The 25,945-nt window shown below is 37.6% G+C and overlaps 1 protein-coding gene across 2 annotated transcripts in view; it reads left to right on the top strand.

Moving 5' to 3' along the window:
- The window catches only part of TECRL (trans-2,3-enoyl-CoA reductase like), a 51,124-nt gene that overhangs the window by 11,942 nt on the left and 13,237 nt on the right, over window positions 1-25,945 (top strand). For both annotated transcript variants that reach the window (XM_039365401.1, XM_039365400.1), the window contains 2 exons: window positions 3,867-3,982; window positions 13,916-14,021. In XM_039365401.1, coding sequence (XP_039221335.1) covers window positions 3,867-3,982; window positions 13,916-14,021 — 222 coding nt within the window. The remainder of the gene's footprint in view (window positions 1-3,866; window positions 3,983-13,915; window positions 14,022-25,945) is intronic.

Here is a 25,945-nt window from a genome sequence, read left to right as displayed (position 1 = left end):
ATTAACTTTATAAATACTTTATAAATAATTATTATTATTTATAATAATTTTCAAGCTGAAAGTTGAACAGACTTGCCTGATTCTCAAAAAAACCAAAACAAACAAACAAAAAAACCCACAGGTGAGATTAGGCATGGACTCTGATTTCATAAATTAAGAAAAGAGCATTGTGGTAAATGGCACATATCTGTATGAATGAATGGATTCAAAGTTAAGCTACTGCCATGTTAGGTGATACCATGTGAAAATGCAGTTTATTGGAATGTTGAATTAATCTTTTTAATGTCCATGGAATTATTAATTTGTGAAAAGTTCTATTGACTTGCCAACGTATATGTATATTTAAAAAAAACCTTTTCTCATTCCTATAGGCAGTATGTGTCTCCTTCAATCTCAATATGGGATGTAAATATAATATGATATATAATATGGCATGATAATTTTGACTGGTGTGGTCCAGTCTTCTCTGCCATTGCCTCTGACCCCTGAAACATTCTTCCTCAGAGGTGAAGTGGACCCCCACTCTCTTGGCCCTTCAGAAATGTCTCTTGAGGCTCACAAAAGCATGCAACCATGGCCCCAGTTAGCACCTTGAAATCCTCCTCTTATTTTGAACTTGAATTTTATCTAGTTTGACCACTAATTTAAAATTTATATATAGAATTTGTTTCATATTTTACTTGTAGACTGATCAGAATCACTCTATGAGGATGATGGTGATTTTCTAAGTTTGAGATGTAAATAATATCTATATGTATATGTATAAATATGCATATGCATGTAACTATGGGTATATGTATATAATATCATATGACAAGATGAAGAAGACATTTAAAAAATAACCCGCTTTCTTTACAGAAGCATTCTAACCAGGTCACCAATAGGTAGCTTTTATTTTTTACAGATTATCAAGTTTAAAATCAAATTGCCACTAACAGTAATCTCAGAAGAATTATAGAATATGATAAATGAAGAATGGACCATTCTAAATGAAATAGCAAAAAATTTGTTTTACTAAGATCAATTAAAATGATACGTAGTGGGAATCAAGCTTCAGATTTTGCAGAATTTTCTTAGGAAGAATGTTTCAAAAAATTGATCATGGGGAAAAAAATATTAGACCAGATGTCACAGCCAAAAGATCTTTTACTAAGCTTTCAGTAGTTCAATGCATTTGTTACAAAAAGGTACATTAGGTATCTAGTTTCACCCAGCATACAAAGCTTTTCCCAGTTCTGAAAACACAAGAGCCATTTGTCCCCAAATTTTTTTTACTGCTAACCAAAAATGCTGAGTCATTACTATCACTGTAGGATGAATCTGAATGAATCACCCAGGCATATGAAGTTTGTAGTCTGAACTGAATATTCACTCTGGTATTCATGGAATCAAGCAACACATTCCTGTCCTACTTCTATCTCTCAGTCATGTATAAATAGATGATATTATAGAAGCATACTTATCATTCAGTACATTTTGTATCAGCTGGATTTGATCTCTTTCATAAAAATTCAACCTGCTTCAATACTTTCAACGGTAGGAAACCAAGACAAGAGTATTAAATAATATAGGATGCAGATATTTTTATTTTTGAAAAAATGAGAGCAATAAGTAACTATGACAGGGATCTAAATTGGATTAGCATTTAAATATGAGCCAGATGTCCTGCCAAAAAGGCCAATATAGTCTTAAGTTGCATCAATAGATGATTAGCATTAAATGATAGTGATGGTACTACTTTTTACTGCAACATTGAGGCCACAATTGGAATGCTGTGTTCTGGTCACAATTATACAAAAAAAGATGCTGAGAGTATAGAAAGTGTGCAGAGAAGCTAAATATGTCTAGCATATCAAAGAGAAGGATTGGAGGTGATGTTGTTACTGTCTTCCATTATTTGAGGGACTGTCATTTGAGGGGTAGACTTATTCCCCATAACACTTTGAGGGCAGGACAAAAAGCAATGGGTTGCTTCTCATTGATCTCTCATTAAAGAGAAATCCAACCTAGAAGCAATGAGAAATTTCCTGACAGTGAGAAGAATTAATTTTCTTGCCTCCCGGAGTTGTGGCTGCTAGAGATTTTCAAGAATAACCTGGACAACATTTTGTCCAGGATAGAGAACTTGAGCAGCAATAGACTAGAAGACTTCCAAGCTCATTTTCAGCCTTCTGATTATATTATTTTTTCCTATTCTCATCTTTACTATCTTTAAAAGGGGCATGGGAAAAAATATTTTGAAATTTGACTATGGCAAACTCTCCAAAGTCTTCAGTTGAAAATGGAGAATTAAGATCTGTAAACAGTTCAACATCTCTATTAACTTCACCCTTTTATATAAAAAGAATTATATAATTCTTTTATATACAATTCTTTTTATATAAATTATAAAAAAGAAAAAACATTTGCAGTCATTTTTATCCTCCTCTACCATAAATGATTGCTGAAACTTGATGTGGTCTTTATTTTTAAATGGTTTCAAATCTAATTTTGGTGCTCCAAAAATTCAAATGACATTTTGAATTTAATTTTGTCTGTATCATAGTTCAAATTTAAACCAAATGTTAGATATTTTTCACATTTTTACTCATTTATCATCAAAAGAACATTAAGCAAGGATTCCTCCCTCCTCTCCTTCCTCCCTTTCTTCCCTCCCTCCCTGCTATTTTATATCTCTACTTTCTTTCTTTTTCCTCCTTCCTTCCTTGCTATTTCTCTCCCTTCCTCCCTCTTTCCCTCCTTCTCCAGATTTCTACAATTTAGTGCTATAGCTTCAACTCTTTTGGAAGACAAATTTGAATGTTACTCAGATTCTTGGTTTAATTCAAAATATAATAAGGAATTTTCTACATTAGATAAATTCTACATTTAATTCCTTTTAGCAATTGTATTCAATCTTTTCAACTCAAGATACACAGCTTTTTTGCAGGACATTTGGACCGCAAACCTGGACTTCTGTGACATCACATGTGGCTGGGAGTTACAAGCAGAAATGGAGGCAGTCTGTCCCTGGTGATGTCACAGAAGTGGAGATCTGGCTACACAGCTATACACCACTTTCTGATATTTGCTTGTGATTTCTGATATGGCATATCTGCAGATCTTTTGTGGCACATAACTGTTCCATGGAAGAGCAGTTGAAATCCTTTGCTCTAAAGTCATATTTTTAGTTGTCAAATTTTCTTCTTAGCAACAACAACTTGTTATATGCTTGTAACTCTGATTGATTCAAATAAGATATTTGAAGTGAATATCAATTTCTATTAATATTATTACTGCTGCATATTTTTATGTAAAAATTGTGTTTTGACTGTGCCTACTAAACTCTTGTATCTGTAAACTTTTACTAGATGAAATGGTGCATCATAGGACAAGTTGTTTTCAACCAAGATATCTAAATCAATAATTGAATAGAGACCATAATTCCTATACTGCATCTACTAATCCCTCAGATGAGAGGGATTTATTTGGATAACCTATTAGAGAGTCAATATTGTACAGAGGCTTTCTGACATTATTTGGGAATTCATGGTAAATTTAGCATCAAAGTCACCATTTGACTTTGAGGAGGGCAATAAGTGGATTACTCCATCAATCCTTGCACTTTAATTTGTCCCATAGTAAGCTGTTAATACATCTGCTGGCCTAGTGCTTGGGACAAAGTAAAACCTGGCTACAATGAAAGAGCAAATTTAGATTACCCTACTTTGTGGGGTTTCAAGGATTAGAGCAAGGAGGTGTCAAAATCTTTTGGCTTTTGCTTAAAGAGCTATAAAACATTTCTCAGAAATATAGCCCTTATCTAACTGTTCTTGTTATATTAACCAATCTTTTTCTGTTCCTTTTTTATTTTTGTTTTTTTTCAGGTTTTCCTAACTGAATATACAGGTCCTCTTCTAATCTATCTGTTGTTTTATTTTCGTTTCTCCACTATTTATGATGCAAAAGAAAGTGCAAGATGTTTACGCCATTCTGTAGTTCAGTAAGTAAGAATGCCTGCATTTAATATTTATTTATATAGATACATAAATGTGTGCACAACACACATACCCACATACAGAGAGAAAGAGAGAGACAGAAAGTAACAGAAAGAAACAACTGGCTGACAGATTTTGTTACTCTTTGGAATATATTTTCAGTCCCTCTTGGAAAAAGCTAAAATTTCTTTTATGTAGTGAACTATGAATACAAACCCAATACCCTTATTAATATTGGCAGTTACTGGCTGTCAACCAGTAACTGTCACCTTCTTTTCCACGTTTTATTTCTCCTGAAAGTAGTTTTCTATTCATATTCTCCTCTTACATTTGAAATTTGCCTAATGTTATTTGATCTTCCACAAATATGCAAAAATTTCTATTCAGAAAATATTTTGTACATTATAGGAAATTCTATCATCCTCCCTCCCTCCCTCCCTCCCTCCCTCTCTTATCTATATATTTTAAATCTTAAAGGGGGAAACAAGCCAAGAAGCTTGGAACAAGAATATGATTATAAATACGCAGTCCATCAGAATACTACTAGAAAGGAAAAATAAGAAATCCAAGGAGAAACAATCATGGTTACACAATTCTCTGACAAACTGAAAGACAAAAAAGATAAATATAAAAAATGGAAAGTGGGACATATAACTAAGGCAGAATACCAACAAATAGCCTGAACTTGCAAAGATGAAGTCAGGAAAGCTAAGGCTCAAAATGAAGTAAGACTTGCAACTAATATCAAAAACAATAAAAAAAAAGTTTCTTTCAACATGTAAGAAAAACAAAAAAAAGTCAAGGAAACAATTGGCCTACTAATGGCAAATGATGGCAAAGAAGTAACAGGCAGTAGAGAAAAAACAGAGCTGCTTAACTCATTATTTGCATCAGTCTTCACGCAAAAAGAAAATCTAGCTCAACCAAACAAAAACATAACACTAAAAGAGTGTCTAGAAACACAAGTTAAAATAGACAAGAAAATAGTGAGTTCAAATTACCAGGACCAGATGAATTATACCCCAAGGCTCTGAAGGAACTGGCAGATGTAATCTTAGAACCACTGAACTATATTTTTCAAAAATCCTGGAGCACTGGGGAACTACCAGAGGATTGGAAAAGAGCTGATGTGGTCCCCATTTTCAAAAAAGGAAACCAGGAAACTACAGACCAATCAGCCTGACATCAATACCTGGGAAGATACTGGAAAGATAAACAACAGATTTACAAGCGTCTAGAAACAAACAAAGTTATAGTCAAAAACAGATCATGCCAAACCAATCTTATTTCATTCTTTGACAGTGACTAAAGAAAAATGCTATGGAAATAGTATACCTAGACTTCAGTAAGGCATTTGACAAAGTAGACCACAACTTACTTCTTAGTAAAGTAGAAAAGTGTGAGATAACATCACCATCAGATGGATTGTTAGCTGGTTGATAAATCATATTCAACATGTAATCCTTAATGGAACTACTTCTACATGGAAGGAAGGTCCAGTACTCTTTAATGGCTTCATAAACTATTTGGATGAGGGAATAAAAGGAAAACTCATCAAATTTACAGATGACACTAAACTAGCAGGAATAGCAAATACCCCAGAACATAGGCTTAAAATCCAGATGGATCTTCATAGACTTAAACACTGGGAAATTCAGTGTAGAAAAAAGTAAAGTTTTACACTTAGGCAAGAAAACCCAAATGTACAGGTACAGACTAGATGAAACTTGGCTCAACAGCAGTAACTGCAAGAGGAATCTTGGAGTCCTTGTAGACTTTCACTTAAATATGAGGCAGCAATGTCCCACAGCTATCAAAAAGCCAACACAATTCTAGGCTTTTGTATTAACAGAGTGATAGAATCAAGATCACGAGAAGTAATGTTACTGCTTTATAATGTCTTGGTAAGACCATATTTGGAATACAGCATCCAATTTTGGTCACCCTAAATATAAAACAGATGTTGAGGCTCTAGAAAGAATGTAGAAAAGAGCATGTCTGGGTGGGCTGAAAGCTAAAACATAGGAAGAAGTTTTGCAGGAATTGGGTATGTCTAGTCTAGTGAAAAGAAGAACTAGGGCTGACATGATAGCAGTGTTCTAATATTTGAGGGGCTGCCACAAAAACCTATTTTCCAAAGCACCAGAACACAAGACAAGAAGCAATGGATGGAAAAAACTAATCAAAGACAGAAAACATAGAACTAAAGAGAAACTTCCCAACAGTAAGAACAATCAACCAGAAGAATAACTTTCCTTCAGAAATTATGGATGCTCCAACACTGGAGGCTTTTAAGTATTGGGTCTCCTGCTTGAGCAAGGGGTAGGACTAGATGACCTTCAAGATCCCTTCCAACTCTGTTATTCTGTTATTTCATTGAAAAAGCATACCCCCAAACTGAGGTATAAACTGGGTATCAGCTGCATAGTGATTATATTGAACTCTGAATGAATGAACCTTTATTATTTTAATAGCTTCAGTCGCGACTATTGTGTATATGTATATGTATGTACATGTGTATATGCATATTATTTTATTCAGAACAAAGTTAAAATGCAAAATATAACACTAAATAAAAATCCCAAAAGGCATAAAAGAAAAGAAAACACAAAACACAAAGCAATCAAAACATTAAAGAGGTGCATCACTACCACAACAGCACATTATACACATATTATCCCTTCTAGCTGAATACTGATTATTATATTACTGCAATATTAGTTCCTACTCTTACGAAACAGGCCCTCCCAAAATTTTAAACTATTAAATCTATTAATAATTTGTTGACCTGTTTTCTATATGTTACATTAGTGATAACAGGAAAAGCAATAATAGTAAAACAGAATTAAATTAAAGTTTCCAATCTTCCTGCTTGACAGGAAGGTGGATATGTCCAGTGACTTTTCAATCGCTTCCAGAGGGAATTGGAATTTTTAAGAACACCCCCACACACACTTCCTCACTGAGCCCACCATTGTTAAAAAGTCACGTTGGGCCACTCCTAAGTGCTCCCATTCAAAACCAGGAGACAGAACTGCCAAAGAAGCATCTTTAGCAGTTAAATCAGCAGATTACTGGTAAGAGAAAAAATGAAACTCTTACCGTGCAGCAGCCATCTTGAAAGGGGGCAGCTGTGACTATTGTTTTTGAACATTCTTAGAGTGACCTTGACCAAAGAAGTATCTAAGCTCAAATTAATAAAAATAAATTCTAAATAGTTATATATCTGAATTTTGAAATAATATCCTTGGGAAGTGTATTTGTATGTACACATTGTGAATATGATGAAAGATAAGATTAATATGGTTGTCTTTTTCCATATTCTATTCTCTTAAAAAGCCATTCTAATGCCCTGTATTTTTGAAGTCATAATTATAACAAACTAGGTAACAATTAACTGAAATATATTGCGCTTTTAAATGATAACACTGCATGGACTTATTTGTTAATTCAAATCATGCATGTGTATTTTAACTGTTGCAGAACCACATAGGTCAAATAATTCCAATGCAATTTCTATCCCAGTCTATAAATACAAATGAACATAACAAAAACTAGATGAAATGGACTTCCGGTGGTTAGACGACGATGATGGCGGCTACTTTGTAGCCGTCCTCCTGAGACGGTGTCAGATCTGTGGAGCACAGCGTACACCAGCTGGCCCGCGGTTCGAAATCCCCTTCCTGGGCGAAGGGAAGGGGTAGAGACTGCATGAATAGAGGTAGAACCTTTTAACCTTCCCTGGATTTTTTTTAGGGGGGGTAGAAAGAGTGCTCCCTCGGAGTTCGTGCCTTCTCCGCCTCTCAGCTGTCTTTGTTTCCTCGGAAGCAAAGCGAAACGCCACTACCATCTCCACACTTAAAGCTTTCTGGTGAGTGATTTTTAAAGCGGACAGAACTGTTTAAAGGATTTTATTTAGAGTTAAAGATTCATTTTTCTTAATTTTTTTTTAGCTTATGCTGATTCTTTTTTTTTTTTTGGCTTTTTTTTTCTTCGGGGGAAAGTGAGAGTGAAAGTAAAATGGCGCTTTGAAAGTTTTTTTTCTTATCTCCGGAAAGAAAAGACGGACTGAATGAAATGCTTAGCATTGCTTTCTTTTTCTCTTTTAAGTTTCTTTTCTTTTTCCTTTTAAAGTGCTTTGGAAGTTCTTATTTTTATTGCACTTTTCCTGGTCTTTTTTTATTTGTAAAGATCTAAGTATTTTCTTTTTTTTTAAGAAGAAAGAAAGAGGGACTAACTTTAAAAAAAAATGGCTTCAAAGAGACAACCAGCTTCTATAGTTTCTAAGGTGATTTCTTCTCCTGTTATTGCAACTGTTCAACAACAACTTAAAGTAACACCACCGGTGCAGCAACCTAAGGCTACATCTCCACCTTCTCCTCCCCCATCAGGCTTGTCTGCACAAGACATTAAAGATATAATGGAAAATGCTGTGTCTCAATTTAGGGAGGAAGTGAAGCAACTTTTGGAACAGAGCAAGTCTGAAAGTAAGGAGGAAATGAAGAAAGAAATGAAAGAGCTTTTTGAACAGAATAATACTATTTTGAGGCAAGATATAGTCTCAGCTTTATCTGGATTGGCTTCAGTGGTCGTGAAGCTGGACTCCAGAGTGGAAGAAGTCGCAGAAAAAGTAGATTTTCTTGAGTATAAATTTCAAGATGTGGAAAAAACAGGTGGAAACTTCACAAGATGATATTCTTATGTTTCAGTATAGACAGATGGAATATGCCTTGAGAATCAGGGGTCTTAAAGAAGATATGAATCAAGATTTGAGGAGATGGTGATTAATGATTTAGCTGTTGTTTTGAATATAGATAAAGAGGAATTATGTGGAGAAGTGGAAAAAATTTACAGAGTTAACTCCTGGATTGCGAAACAGAAGAATTTGCCAAGAGATGTTGTGATTTACTTTGCTAAGAAGTCTCTGTGCAATCAGATTTTACAAGCTTTTTATAACAAGAGATTCCAGATTGCTGCCCAAGATATCATTATCCTAAAGGAAATCCCATCCAAAATTTTAAGAAGCAGAAAAGATTTTGCTTTTTTAGCAAATGAACTCAAAACAAGATTGATGCCATTTAGATGGGAGATTCTGATGGGTATTGCTTTGAGCCATGCGGGGACACGTTATAGATTTAACACGGTTGCTAAAGCTAAAGAATTTTACAATACGGTCCTGGGAGCAGGCTCATCTTCATCTATGACTCAGAGAGCCTTGAGTGACAAAGAGGTGGAACAGCAGTCTGAAGGACTAAGTTTGATGGCTGCTGGGCAGGTGGAATGGATGCGTCAAGCAGAGGTTAAAGAACAGAGAATGACTCGTGCAGCACATAAACGTAAGGAAAAAGAACAACAGAAGAAAGAAGCTAAAGAATCTTTTCATCAGATTGTTTCGATGCCGGTGGGAGGAGCAAGACCCAAAAGCTCTGCAACACATTCCTCAGTAGCAGATCTTGAGGGAATCTTCTCCAGGCTCCTGGTTAAGGGAGATGGCAAAGTTCCTGACCTGGAATGTTAACGGTCTTAATTTTCCCCAGAAGAGAAAGAAAATCTTTCATTATTTAAAGCAACATAATAATGACATTATTTGCTTGCAGGAAACTCATATTTTACTTAAAGACCAAAAATATTTAGCTAATGCTCGCTTGGGATCTCATTTTGTATCTCCTGCCCCTGGGAAAAAAGGGGGTGTGGTAATCTACGTTAAGCAAAACCTACCAGCTTGTCTGGTAGAATCAGATCCTCAAGGAAGATATGTTATGATTGAACTTGGCTTATATGGTAAGAAAATACTTATAGTGAGATTGTACGCACCAAACCAGCAACAGGAACAATTTTACAGATTGTTACATCAGAAAATAACTCTGTTGGATTATAGGTCAGTGATATTAATGGGAGACTGGAATGGTGTTTTAGATACACAAAAGGATAAAAAAGGTTTTTCTACCTTCTTCAAACAGGCTAAACTACCTAAAGCTTTTTTTGATTTGAAAGAAGATTGGGAATTGAGAGACTATTGGCGTGAACGTAATCAAGAGGAAAGAGACTTTACTTTCTTCTCAGATAGACACCAATCTTTCTCAAGGATTGATTTCTTCCTGATTACAACAGATTTATATAACAGGGTGAAGAATGTAAAAGATTTTTCCTAGGTCATTGACAGATCATAGTCCAGTTTGGATGGAACTGGTTGCTGAGAAAGAGGAGAGGAGATCCTGGAGGTTGAATGAGAATTTATTTAAACAAGAAAAAAATGTTCAAAAATTAAAGGAATGCTTAAAGGATTATTTTGTTTTAAATATGTATAAGGGAACATCAATGTCAATGGTATGGGATGCAAGTAAAGCTTTTATGCGTGGGATTTTGATAAAAATGAATAATTTTCATAGACAAAAGCAGACTCAGAAACGTAAAGAATTGGAAGATGAGATTAAATTAAAAGAGATTTTAAATCCTTTAGATGAAAAGGTGAAAGGAGCTATAAAATTGTTAAAAACACAATTTAATATGTTGATGGCTGACCAAGCTGCAACTAATTTAATGTTTATGAAACAAAATACATTTTGTAATGCTAATAAACCAGGGAGATGGCTGGCCTATCAGTTAAGAAAGAAACAGAGACAGAGAACTATAGATAAAATAAATTATAATGGTAAATTGGTTTATCAGAAAGAATTGATTAAGAAATCTTTTTTAGATTATTATCAAAAGTTATATAAGAGTACTAATGTACAAATTACAGATATAAATAATTACCTAAGTAAAGCTAATCTTCCTAAATTAACAGAAGATCAGAAAAAAGAGATTAATGGTTTAATTACCAATGAGGAAATTGTGACAGCTATTAAGCAATTAAAATTAGGCAAAGCGCCGGGTACGGCTGGCTTGACAGCTATTTATTATAAAACTCTAGTAGAAGAGATGATTCAACCTTTATGTGAGCTTTTTAATAATATATTACAAGGTTTAGAGATTCCTCCGTCATGGTGCAATGCTTTTATATCTTTGATTCCAAAAGAGGATCAAGATCTCACTTTGCCCAAGAATTATAGGCCTATATCTCTTTTAAATGTGGATTATAAAATTTTTGCAAAAATTATAGCTAATAGGTTTATGGGGGTCTTGCAGCAGCTTATACATAAGGACCAATCGGGTTTTATAACTGGAAGATATATGAAAAATAATGTTAGACAAATTATTAACTTATTAGAATATTTAGATAAAAACAACCAAGTCTTTGCAGGGCTGATATTTTTGGATGCTGAAAAAGCCTTTGACCAATTGAATTGGCAGTTTATGTTATGTTTAATCAAGGAGATGAATTTTGGACAAAATATATTACAAGCTTTATCTAATATATATCAAAAACAGACTGCTCAACTTATTGTTAATGGGGGTTTGTCAGAGGTTTTCACAATAGAAAAAGGTACAAGACAGGGATGTCCATTATCTCCGTTATTATTTGTTTTAACATTGGAAATTTTGTTGATTAAAATTCGGGAGTCTCAAGAAATAAAAGGAATAGAGATTAATAAAAAAGAATATAAGTTAAGAGCTTTTGCAGATGACTTGGTTGTTACTTTGTCTCAACCTACTTATTCGGTAGTAAAATTATTACAATTGATTCATCAATATGGGTGTGTTTCGGGTTTTAAAATTAATAATAATAAGACTAAAATATTACCCAAAAATATGACTAATTGCGATAAACAGACCTTGGTTAACTTAACAGACTTTGAAGTTGTTGATAAGGTAAAATATTTGGGGGTCATATTATCTGTTTCTAATGTAAAATTGTATAAAAACAATTATGAAAAGTTGTGGATCGGGGTACAGAAGGATTTAAAGAATTGGGATAATTTACAGTTATCTCTTATGGGTAGAATTGCAGTTATTAAAATTAATGTCCTACCAAAATTTCTTTTTTTGTTTCAAATGTTACCTATCTTAAAGAATGAACTTAATTTAAATAAATGGCAGAAAGGTATTAACAAATTTATTTGGGCAGGGAAAAAACCAAGGGTAAAACTTAAAATTATGCAAGATTTTCGTGAGAGAGGTGGACTCAAGGTACCGAATCTGAAACTATATTATGACGCTGTGGTCTTAACATTGATTAGCGATTGGATGAATTTAACAAATGTAGAAATACTCCATTTGGAGGGTTGGGATTTACTTTTTGGATGGCATGCCTATTTAATTTTTAATAAAAAAGTGGATTGGGTTTTTAAATCCCATATTATAAGGATTTCTTTGCTTAGGGTGTGGAGGAAATATTATAAAAGCGATTTTAAAATACCATTATGGGCTATACCTTGGCATGCGATAGAGGGGATAAAGAGAGGAGTTAAGATGGATACGGTTTCCTATATACAACTACTTAGATGGGATGGTCAAAATTGGCAGTTAAAATCTTTGGAAGATTTAGTACATGAAAACATTACTTACTCATGGTTTCAATATAGACAAATAGTGGATAGATGGAAGACGGATCGTAATATGGGTTGGCTTAGAGAAGATGAAAATCTTTTTAAACAAGTAAGGGATCAAAGACCAACTCATATTAAGAGGGTTTATGGGGTTTTAGTTGAAATGGATTCAGAATCTGAATTAATCAAAGATTGTATGATTAAATGGGCACAAAATATTGGTGAACCAATCCCATTGGATACTTGGGAACTTATCTGGGTGAGGAATGTTAAATTTACACAGGCGCAGAATTTAAGAGAGAATTTTTACAAAATGTTTTATAGATGGCACCTTGATCCACAAAAAATGTCTATTATGTACCCTGATCTACAGCCTAAATGTTGGAGATGTGGTTGTTTGGACGCTACTTATTATCATATTTGGTGGTCGTGTAAAAATATAAAAGCTTTTTGGATTAAGATATGGTGGAATATTCAAAGAATCTTTAGAAGGAGGGTTAAATTTACCCCGCAATTATTTTTATTAGGTATTGTTATTGATTGTGATGCTAAGGAAGTTATATTGATGTTAAATTTGATTACAGCCGCAAGGCTGTTAGTAGGACAATATCGGAAGAAGGAATCTTTGCCTACTTTACAAGAGTGGTTTTATAAAGTTTCTTACTTGGCGGAAATGGCAAAGATTTCGGCTTTCTTAAAGGAGCAATCTCAAGAGAAATTTTTTGTTGTATGGGAAAAATGGATAAATTTTATACAATATAATTTGGATATGGAAAAATATCATTTAGCTTTTTCATAGTTTGTATAGATTGTTTTCTCTTTTTTTCCCGTCTTTTGTTTTCTTTCTTTTTTTCTTTTATTTTTTTATTTTTCTTTCTTTTTCTTTTTCTTTCTCTCTCTCTTTCCTCTTTTTTTAAGTACTTTTTTTAATGCTTATGTTATCTATATTTTATTATTAACTATTTTATAAGTTGTAAAAATTTGTTTAGGTTTTTTAAAATTTTAAATAAGCCTATATTCAGTTCTGGGAAGTTTGGGGAGGGGGGAGGGAGGGGTGGGTTTGGGAGGGATTGGGTGAGGGTTGTTGGTTGTTTATTTGTAAAACTTTTAAAAAATTTTCAATAAAAAAAAACTAGATGAAATAAAATACTTTCAGCAACTTTTAGTAGTTATAATCAAGTTAAATAAGACGGGTAAGTTGAATTCAGTTGATTAATTGGATAAGTTGAATTTTTAAGTTGGCTAAAGTTTCTCCATTTAATAACAGTACTTCAAAATTATGTCTTAATATATTCAAAATACTTCAACTGCATGACCTTTTTAATGAAAAAACCTCAGCATTATAATAATCTCCATTTTTCAAAGAGTGATTTCCTATAGGCTACTTAGCAAACTGATCATAAACAGAGCACGTTGTTTAGATTCTTTGCTACAATAGATTAGATTTGAGCATACAATAGCATCAGATTTTTTAAAATGTTTATTTCTTACTCTTTATTATTTCTGCAGTTTGGCCTGCATCTGTCACTGTTTACATTATATCAGGCTTCTTCTGGAAACTCTCTTTGTGCACAAGATTTCAGAAGGACATACACCACTGAAAAATATGATCAAGGTGATTAACATTCACAAAATATTTTATAGAAATTAATAAGCATTAAAAAGGTATTATCAGCCTGTTTGTTGCATTTCTGTCCTGCTTTCCAAGATTTTCATGTGGTGCATTAGATTCTATCACAACAACCCTCCAACTTAGTTTAGGCTAAGAGAAAATGATAGGTAGAAGTCAGCAAATTACCCTGAGAACTTAATTGCAGGCAGTGTATTTATGTGTGTTTTATATATATAAAATGATGGATGGATGGATGGATGGATGGATGGATGGATGGACAGGCAGACAGATAGGTAGACAGCCAGACATGTGTATATACATACAAAAGCATATAAAATATACATATCAAGATTTTCTTTATCTTAGCATTCAAAAACCTTTCTTTGTTTTTAATAATTCTGACCTGAACAATCCATGAAGATTACTGAAAAGCAAATAATATGACAGCTTCAGGCAATAAGGACAAATGCTTAAGAAAACTTAACGCAATAAGATACTCAGTTTCTATTTCTCTGCAATCATTGCTCTATTTCCTTTTGGAATACAAACCATAAAAACTACAAAATTTTTAAAGAAAAGAATCTCTTCTGTATTGTTATAAACTATTATTTTTTTTATAAAGTTTAATACTAATTACAGGCTATATTTCATTTTTTATTTTCAGTTGAGATTTTTTTTCTTTCAATCTTTTATTTAACTGTTATTCTTTTATACATCTTTGGATTACAAGCTATATCTAGAGGGCAACCTCATATGCATTTGAAGCTAGCCACAAGAGGAATCAAAACACTAACATTTAAGAACTGTAATTTGGGAATTATTAATTTTTTTTATTTTTTTCAATTTTTGGAAGCTGAAAATGTTTGAAATGTTTAATTTTTAGATAAATTTTTAGAATTTTTAACATTTTTGAAAAATTATTTTAAAGTTTTGAAAATGTTTGAAATGTTTAATTTTTAAGTGAACTAGTCATGAAAAAAAAATAGTCATGGAAAAAGAGACTGATGCTGTTGTGATTTGCAAAATATGTTCCATGTAGGTATTCCTGTCTATAGAATACCCAAATTACACTTGTACCAAATGTAAACTAAATGAAATACTTAAAGAAAAATTAAAGCATCTAGAGGCAACTCCAGCCACTCTGGGACTCAGTCTACAAAACAGGAAACTCCAACCAAAGGAAGAAGACTTTATCCAAACATAGTAACAATTATTAAAAGAAATGAACCTATTATATGAACTTTTAGAGATAGATCGATGGCAACACATCACTCATAGAAGAGAACAAAAACCAAGAACAAATGTTTCTGCTGTCTAGTGCAGCCCAGTACAGTGAAGCCCTGCTGGAGCTGAGCAATTGATTTCATATCCTCCCCACCTCCTTGAAGAAAGTATACAGAAACTTGGAGAAGGGACATCATTAAGTGTTCCCATATCTGCAAGAAAACTAGCCCAAGGGGGGGGGGAAGGCATGTGATAGAAGATTCACTTCTCAGAGGAACAGAATCAGCATTTGTAAGTCAGGTAACCATCTAGGGAAGTACCTTGTCTCCCAGGTGCAAAAATCAAATATGTGATTGAGGGCCTTACTATGATAATGAAGCCCAAAGGGATTACTATCCCTTTCATGTGGAGACTAGGGATACAACAATGAACCTGAAAACAATACCAGGAAACTATGAACAGCTCAGCATAAAAGCCAAAGAGGAGCACAAGTCATGTTTTCATATGTATTACCAATGGAAGGTCAACATCCAACAAGAAAACAAAGGATTTTAGAAATAACCCACCAGCTTAAGGGTTGGTGCCATCAAGAGAAATTTGGATTCCTAGGCCATGGTCTATATATTACTTATATGAATGGCTTCTGGTAGGAAATGGACTGTACCTCACAATAACCAGGAAGAATATATTTGGAAAATGTTATATTTCTAGTTAGGTGAGGCATTGACGAGGCGAATGGTACAAACAACAACTCTTTATTCAGTTAACAACAGAAAACCCCTAACTGCTGCTTAACCAGTATTTATACAGCTCACCACTAGGTGGCAGTCAATAGAATTGAAGCAGTTTTTCCCGCTTAAAGACAAGCTAATTAACATGTAGACAGTCAGTCTGGAGCTTAAACAGGTACAGCTGTTTGACCGTTTCCAACAGTTTCCAAGTAATTAACCTCAATACATAACATCCCTTCCCCCTAGATAGTTCATAATGACAAATATTGAACATAGTCCTATAAATATTTTGGTGGCCTTCTTGACCATTCCAAGCGCCTTGGCCTCACTGTAGGCCCCCAATCTATTAGCTCGCCTGCCAGGCTGGGTAGACCAGGGCTTTGAGACCCATTTGCTACGGGTAGACCTGAGTCTCTGGGTAGATCCGAGCCAGTGTCCATTGGTGGAATGGTTTCCACCGGGCAGGAAATTGGAGCCGTCTGCCAGAATTGCTCAGTGGGTACAGTCTCTGTGTTTGGGGCCAACTCGCCATCTGCTAGTGCTCTCCTGGGAGTCTTGCCTTCACTCGATGACTCTTATGCATGGCTGCTGTTGTGCTCCCCCTGAATTTGACTTTTGCGAGAGTCATGAGCCAGCGGCTGGTTCGCTAGCCTCCTGCGCAGTTTGTCAATGTGCCTTCGTAGCATGCGACCATCTTCCAGGACCACTTCATGAGAGAGTGGCCCTGACACCTTACCAACACAGCTACCACCCACAGTGCCCCTTGCCCATAGTTCCAAGCCCAAACTGGGTCGCCAAATTGCAATCTCTGCAGTGGCATTGGCTGTGCTGATTCTGATGCAACTCAGTCTGGATGCAGACAGTCCAGCTTAGTAATTAAGCAATGGCCCCATCTTAATTCTGCTGGGTTTCTGCCCGTGGAAGTGCAGGGAGTTGTGTGTTGGCTGAGTAAAAAATCGACTAACCTATGCTGCCAGTTGCCAGTTACGATCCTTTTTAAGGACTCTTTGGTCATTCGGACCATGTGTTCTGCTTGGATGTTTGAGGCCAGGTGAAAAGGGACCAAAGTGGTGTGCCTGATTATATTAGCCCTCAAAAGGGACTGGAATTCTGTAGCAGTAAATTGAGCCCCATTGTCTGAGAGTATCACGTCGGGTAATCTATGTGTGGTAAAGATCCTGTGCAGTTCCTGGATGGTCCTGGCAGTAGTCATAGTTGGGACAGGTGTTACCTCTAACCACTTAGAGTGACTGTCTACGACAATGAGGAACAGCTGTCCCTGAAAAGGTCCCACGAAATCGATGTGTATTCTTGACCACAGGGCTTGTGTTGTTTCCCATTGATGGACGGTGGCTTGCAGCATATCTGGCCAGGATTGCTGACAAATATAGCAGCTGTGTACTTGGGCCTCAATACCTTTATCTAACCCTGGCTACCAGGGTAGCTTCTCGCGAGTGCCTTCATCCAGACTATTCCCAGATGTCCCTCGTGCAGAGACTCTAGTACCCTGGGCCTTAAGGAGTGCAGGACTATGTCCTGACTTCCACACAAAATGCAACCTTTGTGAGTTGATAGCTCGTCCTTCCTCCTAGAGAAGCTCTGAAAAGTAGGCCTTGAACTCATGTCCGGCCATCCTGTGAGCACCCAATTCAATATGCGGCTCAGTGTCTTGTCCAAAGCTGTTTCAGTAGCCACGTCCCTTGCATTAAGGGGAGACTTGGCAAATCCTGGATAGCCAGGATGCGAGCATCTGGAGTAGGGTCTGGCTCTGATTGCGGCAGGGGCAACCTACTAAGGCCATCCACATGGCCCATTTCCCTGCCCAGTTTGTGAATTAAACAGTAACTATAAACATAGAGAAAAATGGACCACCTTAGCATCCTTGGGGAGAGAATCTGAGGTGTTTGTTTGTCCGTTGTAAACAGACCCAGCAGTGGCTTGTGGTCCGTAAATACCATGAATGGCCAACCACACAAATAGTCATGAAATTTCTTAATACTGGCCACAATGGCCAGTGCCTCTTTATCTATTTGGGCATAGTTACGTTCCATCGAGGACAGAGTCCTTGAATAATAGGCTATTGGAACTTGTCTTCCGTCAGCCATTAAATGATTCAGCACAGCCCCTACCCCATACAGGAATGCATCACAAGCAATGCAGACAGGAAGCTTTTTGTTAAAATGTGTCAATACTGAGTTTGAAGACAACAGTGATTTGACTGCTGAAAAACTCTCTCGTGGACGTTCGTCCACTGCCACTGTGCCTTCTTGTCCAAGAGCCGGTGTAACAGCTCTGCCACTGAGGCCTTGTGTGGTAGAAAGGCATGATAAAAATTGAGCAGTCCTAAAAATGCTTGAAGCTCCCCCTTTGATTTTGGACTTGGGGCCTGCTGAATTGCTTTGAGCTTGGATTCAACAGGGTGAATGCCTTTGGCATCTATGCGGAAACCGAGGAATTCGGTTGAAGCTATCCCAATTTTACATTTCTCCTTTTTCAGTTTCAGGCCCGCTTCGTCAAAACGCTGAAGGACAGCCCTGAGCCATTCTGCCAATTTCTCTACTGACTCCCCAGGTATGAGGACATCATCGAAATATGGACACACACCTGGATTATCTTTGAGCGTGCGCTCCATCACGCCCTGGAAAAGTCCTGGGGCAACACTGACCCCGAATTGTAGGCGCTTCACCCTGAAAGCTCCCTTTTGAGTAACTATAGTTTGAGCTTCTGCCGTGGCATTGTCCACAGGCAGTTGCTGGTAGGCTTGAGCCAAATCCAATTTGGCAAATATGCAACCTCCCTGTAGTGACGCCAAAATGTGGCTGACTACAGGCACCGGATATGAATGTTGTTGAAGGGCTCTATTGATAGTGCACTTATAATCCATGCATATGCGCACCTCCCTGTTGGCCTTAAGTGGCATAACTATGGGGGTTTCCCACCCACTACTGGCTGCAACACACCTTGTTGCACCAGCTTGTCCAGCTCTGCATCGATTTTGGGTTTGGCAAAAGGCACTCTGCGAGGCTTGATCCTTACTGGGCTTACAGTAGGATTGAGGTGGAGGGTAATTGGAGGACCCTTGTACTTCCCTAAGTCATGGCTGAACACATCAGCAAACTCTTGGCAAACTAACAACAGGTCCGCTGCTTGCGTTCTGTGTATGCCAGTCACATGGATGCCCAATGCATCAAATCAGTCTAGCCTGATGAGGCTTGTGCAGTTGCCATCAACAACTACGATGTCCAGGAGACCCTCAAACTCTTTGAACTGCACTTTGAGTGTGGCTTCTCCTTTAATCGCTATGCGGGAGTTTTGGAAATCAGTTAACAGGAGATTTGACAGCTTGAGTTTGACTCGTTTGCCGCTGCAACTACAAATGTGGTTAAATGTTCCTTGGGAAATTATAGACAGGGCTGATCCCATGTCTAGTTCCATGTTGCATGGGACTCTATGAAGCTTGGCTTGAGTCTCAGCTTTTCCTTCATGGGGCAATGGGCACTTGTTTTAAACACATTCCTTCTGCTGGCACAAAAACCCACTCTGTGTTGCCCTGGGGTCTCAGTACCTTTCCTGGGAAATTCTTCTTGTGGAATGTCCCTCTGGCGACCTTTACAGATGGCAGCAATGTGACCTTGTTTGCCACATGCCCGGGGCGTTGCTGTGTGGAACCTGTACTCTGAGCATTTATGTCGGCCTCCAAAGCCCATACATTGAGTGAAGGGGACTTCCTTGTCAAGTGGCTGTTGAACTCTTGCTGGTAGTTTCTGCAGCAGATCGATTTTGTGGTCTATGTCACTGACCTCGCCTCTTTCCGCATCCTCATGGACAGTTTCTGAGCTGGGAGTGTTCTTGGATGGCCGTAAGGCTTTTATGGCTCCCCTGGCAGCTTCTTTGGCCATGATTTCCTTTAGGGCAGTGGCTCTCAACCTTTTTAATGCCGCAACCCCAACCGGTCGTAAGTTGAGGACTACCCAACCGGTCGTAAGTCAAGGACTTTCCCTGCCCGGGAGCGCCACGCATGTGTGGTGCCGCCCCCTGCACCAGCCGAGGCGTAGCTGGCAAGCGGCAGAGATGGCGCAGGCCGACCACCAGCTGGGCCACCAGCTGGCCCAGACCAAGGGAGGTAAGGCACCCGCCGGGCCCCACGTGTGCCAGCAACTCTCCCTGTGCCCGCCAGCCTCCCACCTCCCACCCCTGGCCCTCTTTTACTTACATTTTTAGTAGTTGCTCAGCAGGGAGGGGTGGAAACTTCCAGACAGCTCACCTTCGCTGCAGACAACTTGCAGCACCCTTTGCAGAATGGGACTTTTGGCGGGCTCAGCAGGGTAGAGACAGCCTGGACAATTCCTATTGGCTTTTGAAAGCCAATAGAATTAGACTCTATTCAAGAGAGTCTATTCTATTGACTTTCAAAAGCCAATAGAATAAAAGGGAGTACCACAGCTAAGGAAAAGGGGGAAAAATGGCAGACTGCATTGTTTGGTGACCCCCATGAAATGGTTGTTCGACCCCAAATGGGGTCCCGACCCACAGGTTGAGAACCACTGCTTTAGGGCATCTTGGAATGACAAAGTCTCTTTCGCAAACAACTTCTGCTGAAGATCCCTGTTCCTCAACCCGCAAACTAAATGGTCTCTCAGTCTCTCTTCGAGTCTTGGAAATTGCAGAGCTGGACACCTGTCATAAGACAACTATGAACTTGGCGGCAGACTTGCATGGTTGTTGCTCCATTTGTTCGAAGGCGTGTCTCCAGACAATGACTGAGAGCTTCGGTTCAAAATGATCCTTTAACATTTTCTTGAGCTCAGCATAGGTGGCTGATTCAAGTGTGGCTGGTGTGACCAGGTTTTCGGTGATATCAAACATCACCTGGCCACACATGCACAGCAGTGTTGCGGCCTTTAAGCCATCTTTGCTAACTTGGTTAGCTCTCAGGTAGTTTTCAACGCACGAAATGTAAGAGCTCCACCTGACAATTTTCCAAGCTTGGCCATGGTGAGTTGTCTCTGACTTCACAATGCCTTGTGCTGCTAAGGCTTCTATTGTTGTCCTGGCAATGGGTCCCTCAGGACATTGGCCTCCAGCCTTGCTTGCTGGTAGGCAGAGGTAGGAACGTAGTTCCTATCAGGGCACTGAGACCTGGTCTACCCCTAGTGACTTCTGGCTCTTTCCCTCTTTGCAGCACATCCCACCTTCATCGCCACTGTTACATTTCTAGTTCGGTGAGGCATTGACAAGGCAAATGGTGCAAACAACAACTCTTTATTCAGTTAAAAACAGAAGCAACCCTAACTGCTGCTTAACCAGTATTTATACTGCTCACCACTAGACGGCAGCCAATAGAATTGAAGCAGTTTTTTCCCACTTAAAGACAAGCTAATTAACATGTAGACAGTCTGGAACTTAAACAGGTGCAGCCATTTGACCATTTCCAACAGTTTCTAAGTAATTAACCCCAATACATAACAGAAAATGACTGGCTTAGCTTATTCAAAGAGCTTTAAATTAAAACTGGAGGGCAAGGATGATCAATTTTGGGGGGTCTTTAGGACCTAATCCCAAGTGTAAATCCCAAACAACCAATCAAACAAGGAGATAGGGAGTGGTGAGAAAGAAGAAAACTCAGATATAAAACAGGAGATGTAGAAAGCAAAACTGGGGTCAGATGTTTATATACCAATATTCAAAGTATGAGGAACAAATAGGGTGAACCTGAAGTACTAATACATGAGGGCACAGATGATATAGATGTTTTTACTGAAACTTGGTGGGATGAAACCCATAATTGGAATGTACTGTTACAAAGATACAAACCAGGGGTGTCAAACTTCTGGCCCACAGGCCAATTTCATCATACCAAAGCCTTACCCACCCATTGCCAGCAATTCAAAAAGAATTGTGATACATCGCAACATGTCACATGACATGACGAGTTTGACCTCTGTGATATAAACTGTTCAAAAGAAACAGACCTAACAAAAGAGGAGGTGGAGTTGTATTATATGTAAGAAATCACTACACCTCTACAGAAATGCATAAAACCAAGGATGAAAGCTTCTTTGAATGCATATGAGTTAATATAAAAGGGAAAAAGAATGATATTCTTTAGGCCACCTAACAAGCAGAAATAGATGAATTTTCCTAATCAGTTAAGATGTCTACAGCAAACACATTACAGTAGTAATAGGAGACTTTAACTACCTGACATCAACTGGGAGACAAGTGCATCAAGTGAGAAATCAAACAGATTCCTGGTGAATCTAGCTGATATAATCTAGCTATAGTGGATTTAATTCTTACTAACAGAGATGAAGGGATAGAGGGGGGTGAAATTGTGAGAACTTTGGGGGAGAGTGACCATAACATATTCGAATTCAATATAATGCAGACACAAGCAATAGAACAAAATTAAAATATTGTCTTATACATCAAGATAGCTGATTCCAACAAAGTTAGAGAGAGCTTGTGAAGGATTCCATGGATGAAAATCCTAAAGGGGAAAAAAAACCTAAAGCTTGGAAAATTCTGAAAAATGAGATTATAAAAGGCCATTCTACTACAATGCAATTGAAATGTCTATGGAGATTCTCAGTCATCCAGGTCATAGTTATCCCAAGCTGAAGAAGCTTCTTGGATGAGAAGCGAAATGTCTTCAAAGAAAAACAACAAAGACCAGTTGCCTCATGAAAAAGCATCTTTGGAAATGCAATTGAAAAAGAAAAATAAGAGCTCCAAGAAGGAACCAGCATGGTTGCATAAAGAACTCTCGGCTAAACTGAAAGACAAAAAAAGACAGATATAAAAAATGGAAAGAGAGACACATAATTAAGGTAAAATACCAGCATATACCCTGTGATGACTCCCCAGATGCTTCTCCAGCTGCTAGTTTGGAGGAGGATGAGCCGGTTCTGGGCACATCAGGAAGGGAGGAAGCTGAGGGCTATGAACCAGAGTGGAAGGGCCAAATACAGAGAAGCAACCAGACAAGCAGCTGGCTGAGCTAGAGAGAAGAGGCACAGCTTCAGCTGGGAAGCCCAAAGGCTTTGGATGGAGAGGGCACACAGCTGCAGCTGGTCAATGTAGATGAAGAAAAACTGCCCCCTTCTCTGAGAGCACATAGGACTGAGAGGAGGCAGGCACAAAGAAGGTCAACCAGGCTACTTCTGAGAAGGCAGACTTGCTCCTCTTGATGGGCTGCACTAGGAAGCAATTATTTAGTTCAGCAAGGGAAGTGAAACGATGCCGGGAAAAATATATCCATTTCCTTGCTGTGTGTTCTTACTTTGAACTTTGGATCATGCCTCTTCAACTGTGGATCTGCCTTTGCCTTGTGGCCTTGCTTTTGCTCTGTGCATTTGCCTTTGCCTTGGGGATTTGCCTTTGCTTAGGGACTTGCCTGTACCTTGGATGCTTTTGCCTGGTGTAATGGATTTGCCTTTTCCTTGTGGACTAGTGCTGGTTTCTTTTGAGTAACCTGTTGAACTCATTGGAGGTAAGCTGGTTAGCACAAGGAATTATGGGAGAATATTAATTCAGACTTGGAAGCCTTAATAAAGACCTGTGGGGTTGTGTGCATGTGAGTGGGACAGCACACTGACTCTGCAAAGATGAAGTCAGGAAAGCTAAGGCTCAGAATTAACTAAGACTTGCAACAATTGTAAAAAAAAAAGTTTCTTTCTACATGTAAAAAATAATAAAAAAATTCTTTCAACATGTAAAAAACAAGAAAAAAATCAAGGTAACAATTGGTCCAATAATAGGAGAAGATGGCAAAGAAATGATGAGCAGCAAGGAGAAAGCAGAGCTGCTTAACTCTTTCTTTGCATTTGTCTTCATGCAAAAAATAAAAATAGCCCAACCTACCAAAAACAGAATTGTAAAAAACAGGTTAGCAATACAAATTAAAATAGGCAAGAGAATGGTAAGAGAACACCATAGATAAGTTCAAATCACCAGGATCAGATGGATTATATCCCAGAGTTCTGAGGAAGCTGGCAGATGTAATTGTCAGTAATTACAGTAATCTCATAACCATTGTGCCGTATCTTCCAAAGACCCTGGAGCACCGGGGAACTACGAGATGATTGGAAAAGAGCTAATGTGATTCCCATCTTCAAAAAAGGGGGGAAAATGCATCCAGGAAATTACAGACCAATCAACCTGACATCAGTACCAGGGAAGATCCTGGAAAAGATAATCAAGTATCTGCAAACACCTAGAGGCAAACAACTAAATAACTAAAAGCCAATATGGGTTTGTCAAAAACAGATCATGCCAGACAAATTTTATTGCCTTCTTTGACAAAGTGACTAAATTAGTGGACCAGCAAAATTCTGTGGACTTATTGTAATTTACTTAGATTTCAGTAAGGCTTTTGATGAAGTAGACCACAACCTTGATAAGATAGAAAAATGTGGGTTAGACAGCATCACCACCAGATGGATTAGTAACTTGCTAAGTGACATTACTCAATGTGTGTTCCTTAATGGAACTGCATCTATGTGAAGGGAAGTATGCAGTTTGGCTTAGGCCGAGTATTCTTTAATATCTTCATAAACAATTTAGATGAGGGGATAGAAGGAGAATTCATCCAATTTTCACTTGACACTAAGCTGATGGGGATAGCCAACGCTCCAGAAGATAGGCTCAAGATCCAGAAGCATCTCAACAGACTTGAACACTGGGCCTTATCTAATAAAATGAAATTCAGTGGTGAAAAAAGTAGGATTTTATGCTTAGGCAAGAAAAACCAAATGCACACGTATAAAATAGGTGGTACCTTGCTCAATAACAGTAACAATGGAAGGGATCTAGATGTCCTAGTGAACAACCACTTAATTATGAACCAGTAGTGTGGTGTAGTCACTAAAAAAGCCAGTGCAGTTTTAGGCTGCATTAACAGAATCAAGATCATGTGAAGTGTTATTACCATTTTATAATGCCCTTGGTGAGACCATATTTGGAATATTGCATCTAGTTTTGATCATCACAATATAAAAAAGACATTGAGGCTCTAGATAGAATGCAGAGAAGAGCATCAAAGATGATTACAGGACTGGAGACTAAACCATATGAAGAAAGGTTACAAGAATTAGATATATCTTGTCCAATCAAAAGAAGGATAAGGGGTGATATGATGGTAGTGTTCCAATATTTGAGGAGCTGATACAAAGAGGAGGGTGTCAACCTATTCTCCAAAGCACCTGAAGGCAGAACAAGAAACAATGGATGGAAACTAATCAAGGAAAGAACCAATCTAGAAACAAAGAAAAATTTCCTGACAGAACAATTAATCAGTGAAATGGCTTGCCTTCAGAAGTTGGGGGATGCTCTATTACTGGAGGTTTCTAAGAAAAGATTGAAAAGCCCAGGGCTTTTTTTCTCATAGAACGCCCAGAACGAAGTTCCAGCACCTTTTTTGGATGGAACCTTGTAGGGTAGGCAAGGTGGGTTGTATGACATGTGTGAGTTCCGGCACCTTTTTTTTTTTTTTTTTTAGAAAAAAAGCACTGAAAAGCCATTTGTCTGAAATGGCATAGCAGGGGGTTGGACTAGAAGACCTCCAAGGTCCCTTCCAACTCTGTTATTCTGTTAACAATATACAGAATTTGCTAATTATTTGATTCCCATTATATAAGAAGAGTATCCTTTATGAGTTAGTACAAGTGTTTCATAGTATACTATTGACATGAAGTATGAAAGAATAATAAAAAAATCATTAGTATAACTGATTAGTCTTCTAAATATTGTACTTGATTAAGCTGATGCCATCAGATATATAATATTTGTATTTCAGTTTTAGAATGTCCTTTAAAACTTTGGGAAAGTTAGAAGGCTGAGGAGGGAGAACCACTGGGCAAATGCTAAGAGCAATTTTTTTTCTGTGAGTAACCTATGGTGCTCAGTAATAGCTATATGTTGTAACTAATGAAAAATCATAGTTCTTCTCATTTGCTAAATATCATTATTATT

The sequence above is a fragment of the Crotalus tigris genome, unplaced genomic scaffold (genome assembly GCF_016545835.1).
Source record: "Crotalus tigris isolate CLP2741 ecotype Arizona unplaced genomic scaffold, ASM1654583v1 scf7180000020070.306587, whole genome shotgun sequence".
Taxonomy (NCBI): domain Eukaryota; kingdom Metazoa; phylum Chordata; class Lepidosauria; order Squamata; family Viperidae; genus Crotalus; species Crotalus tigris.
Note: the sequence above shows the minus strand (reverse complement) of the source record. Positions and strands in the feature narration are given on the sequence as shown.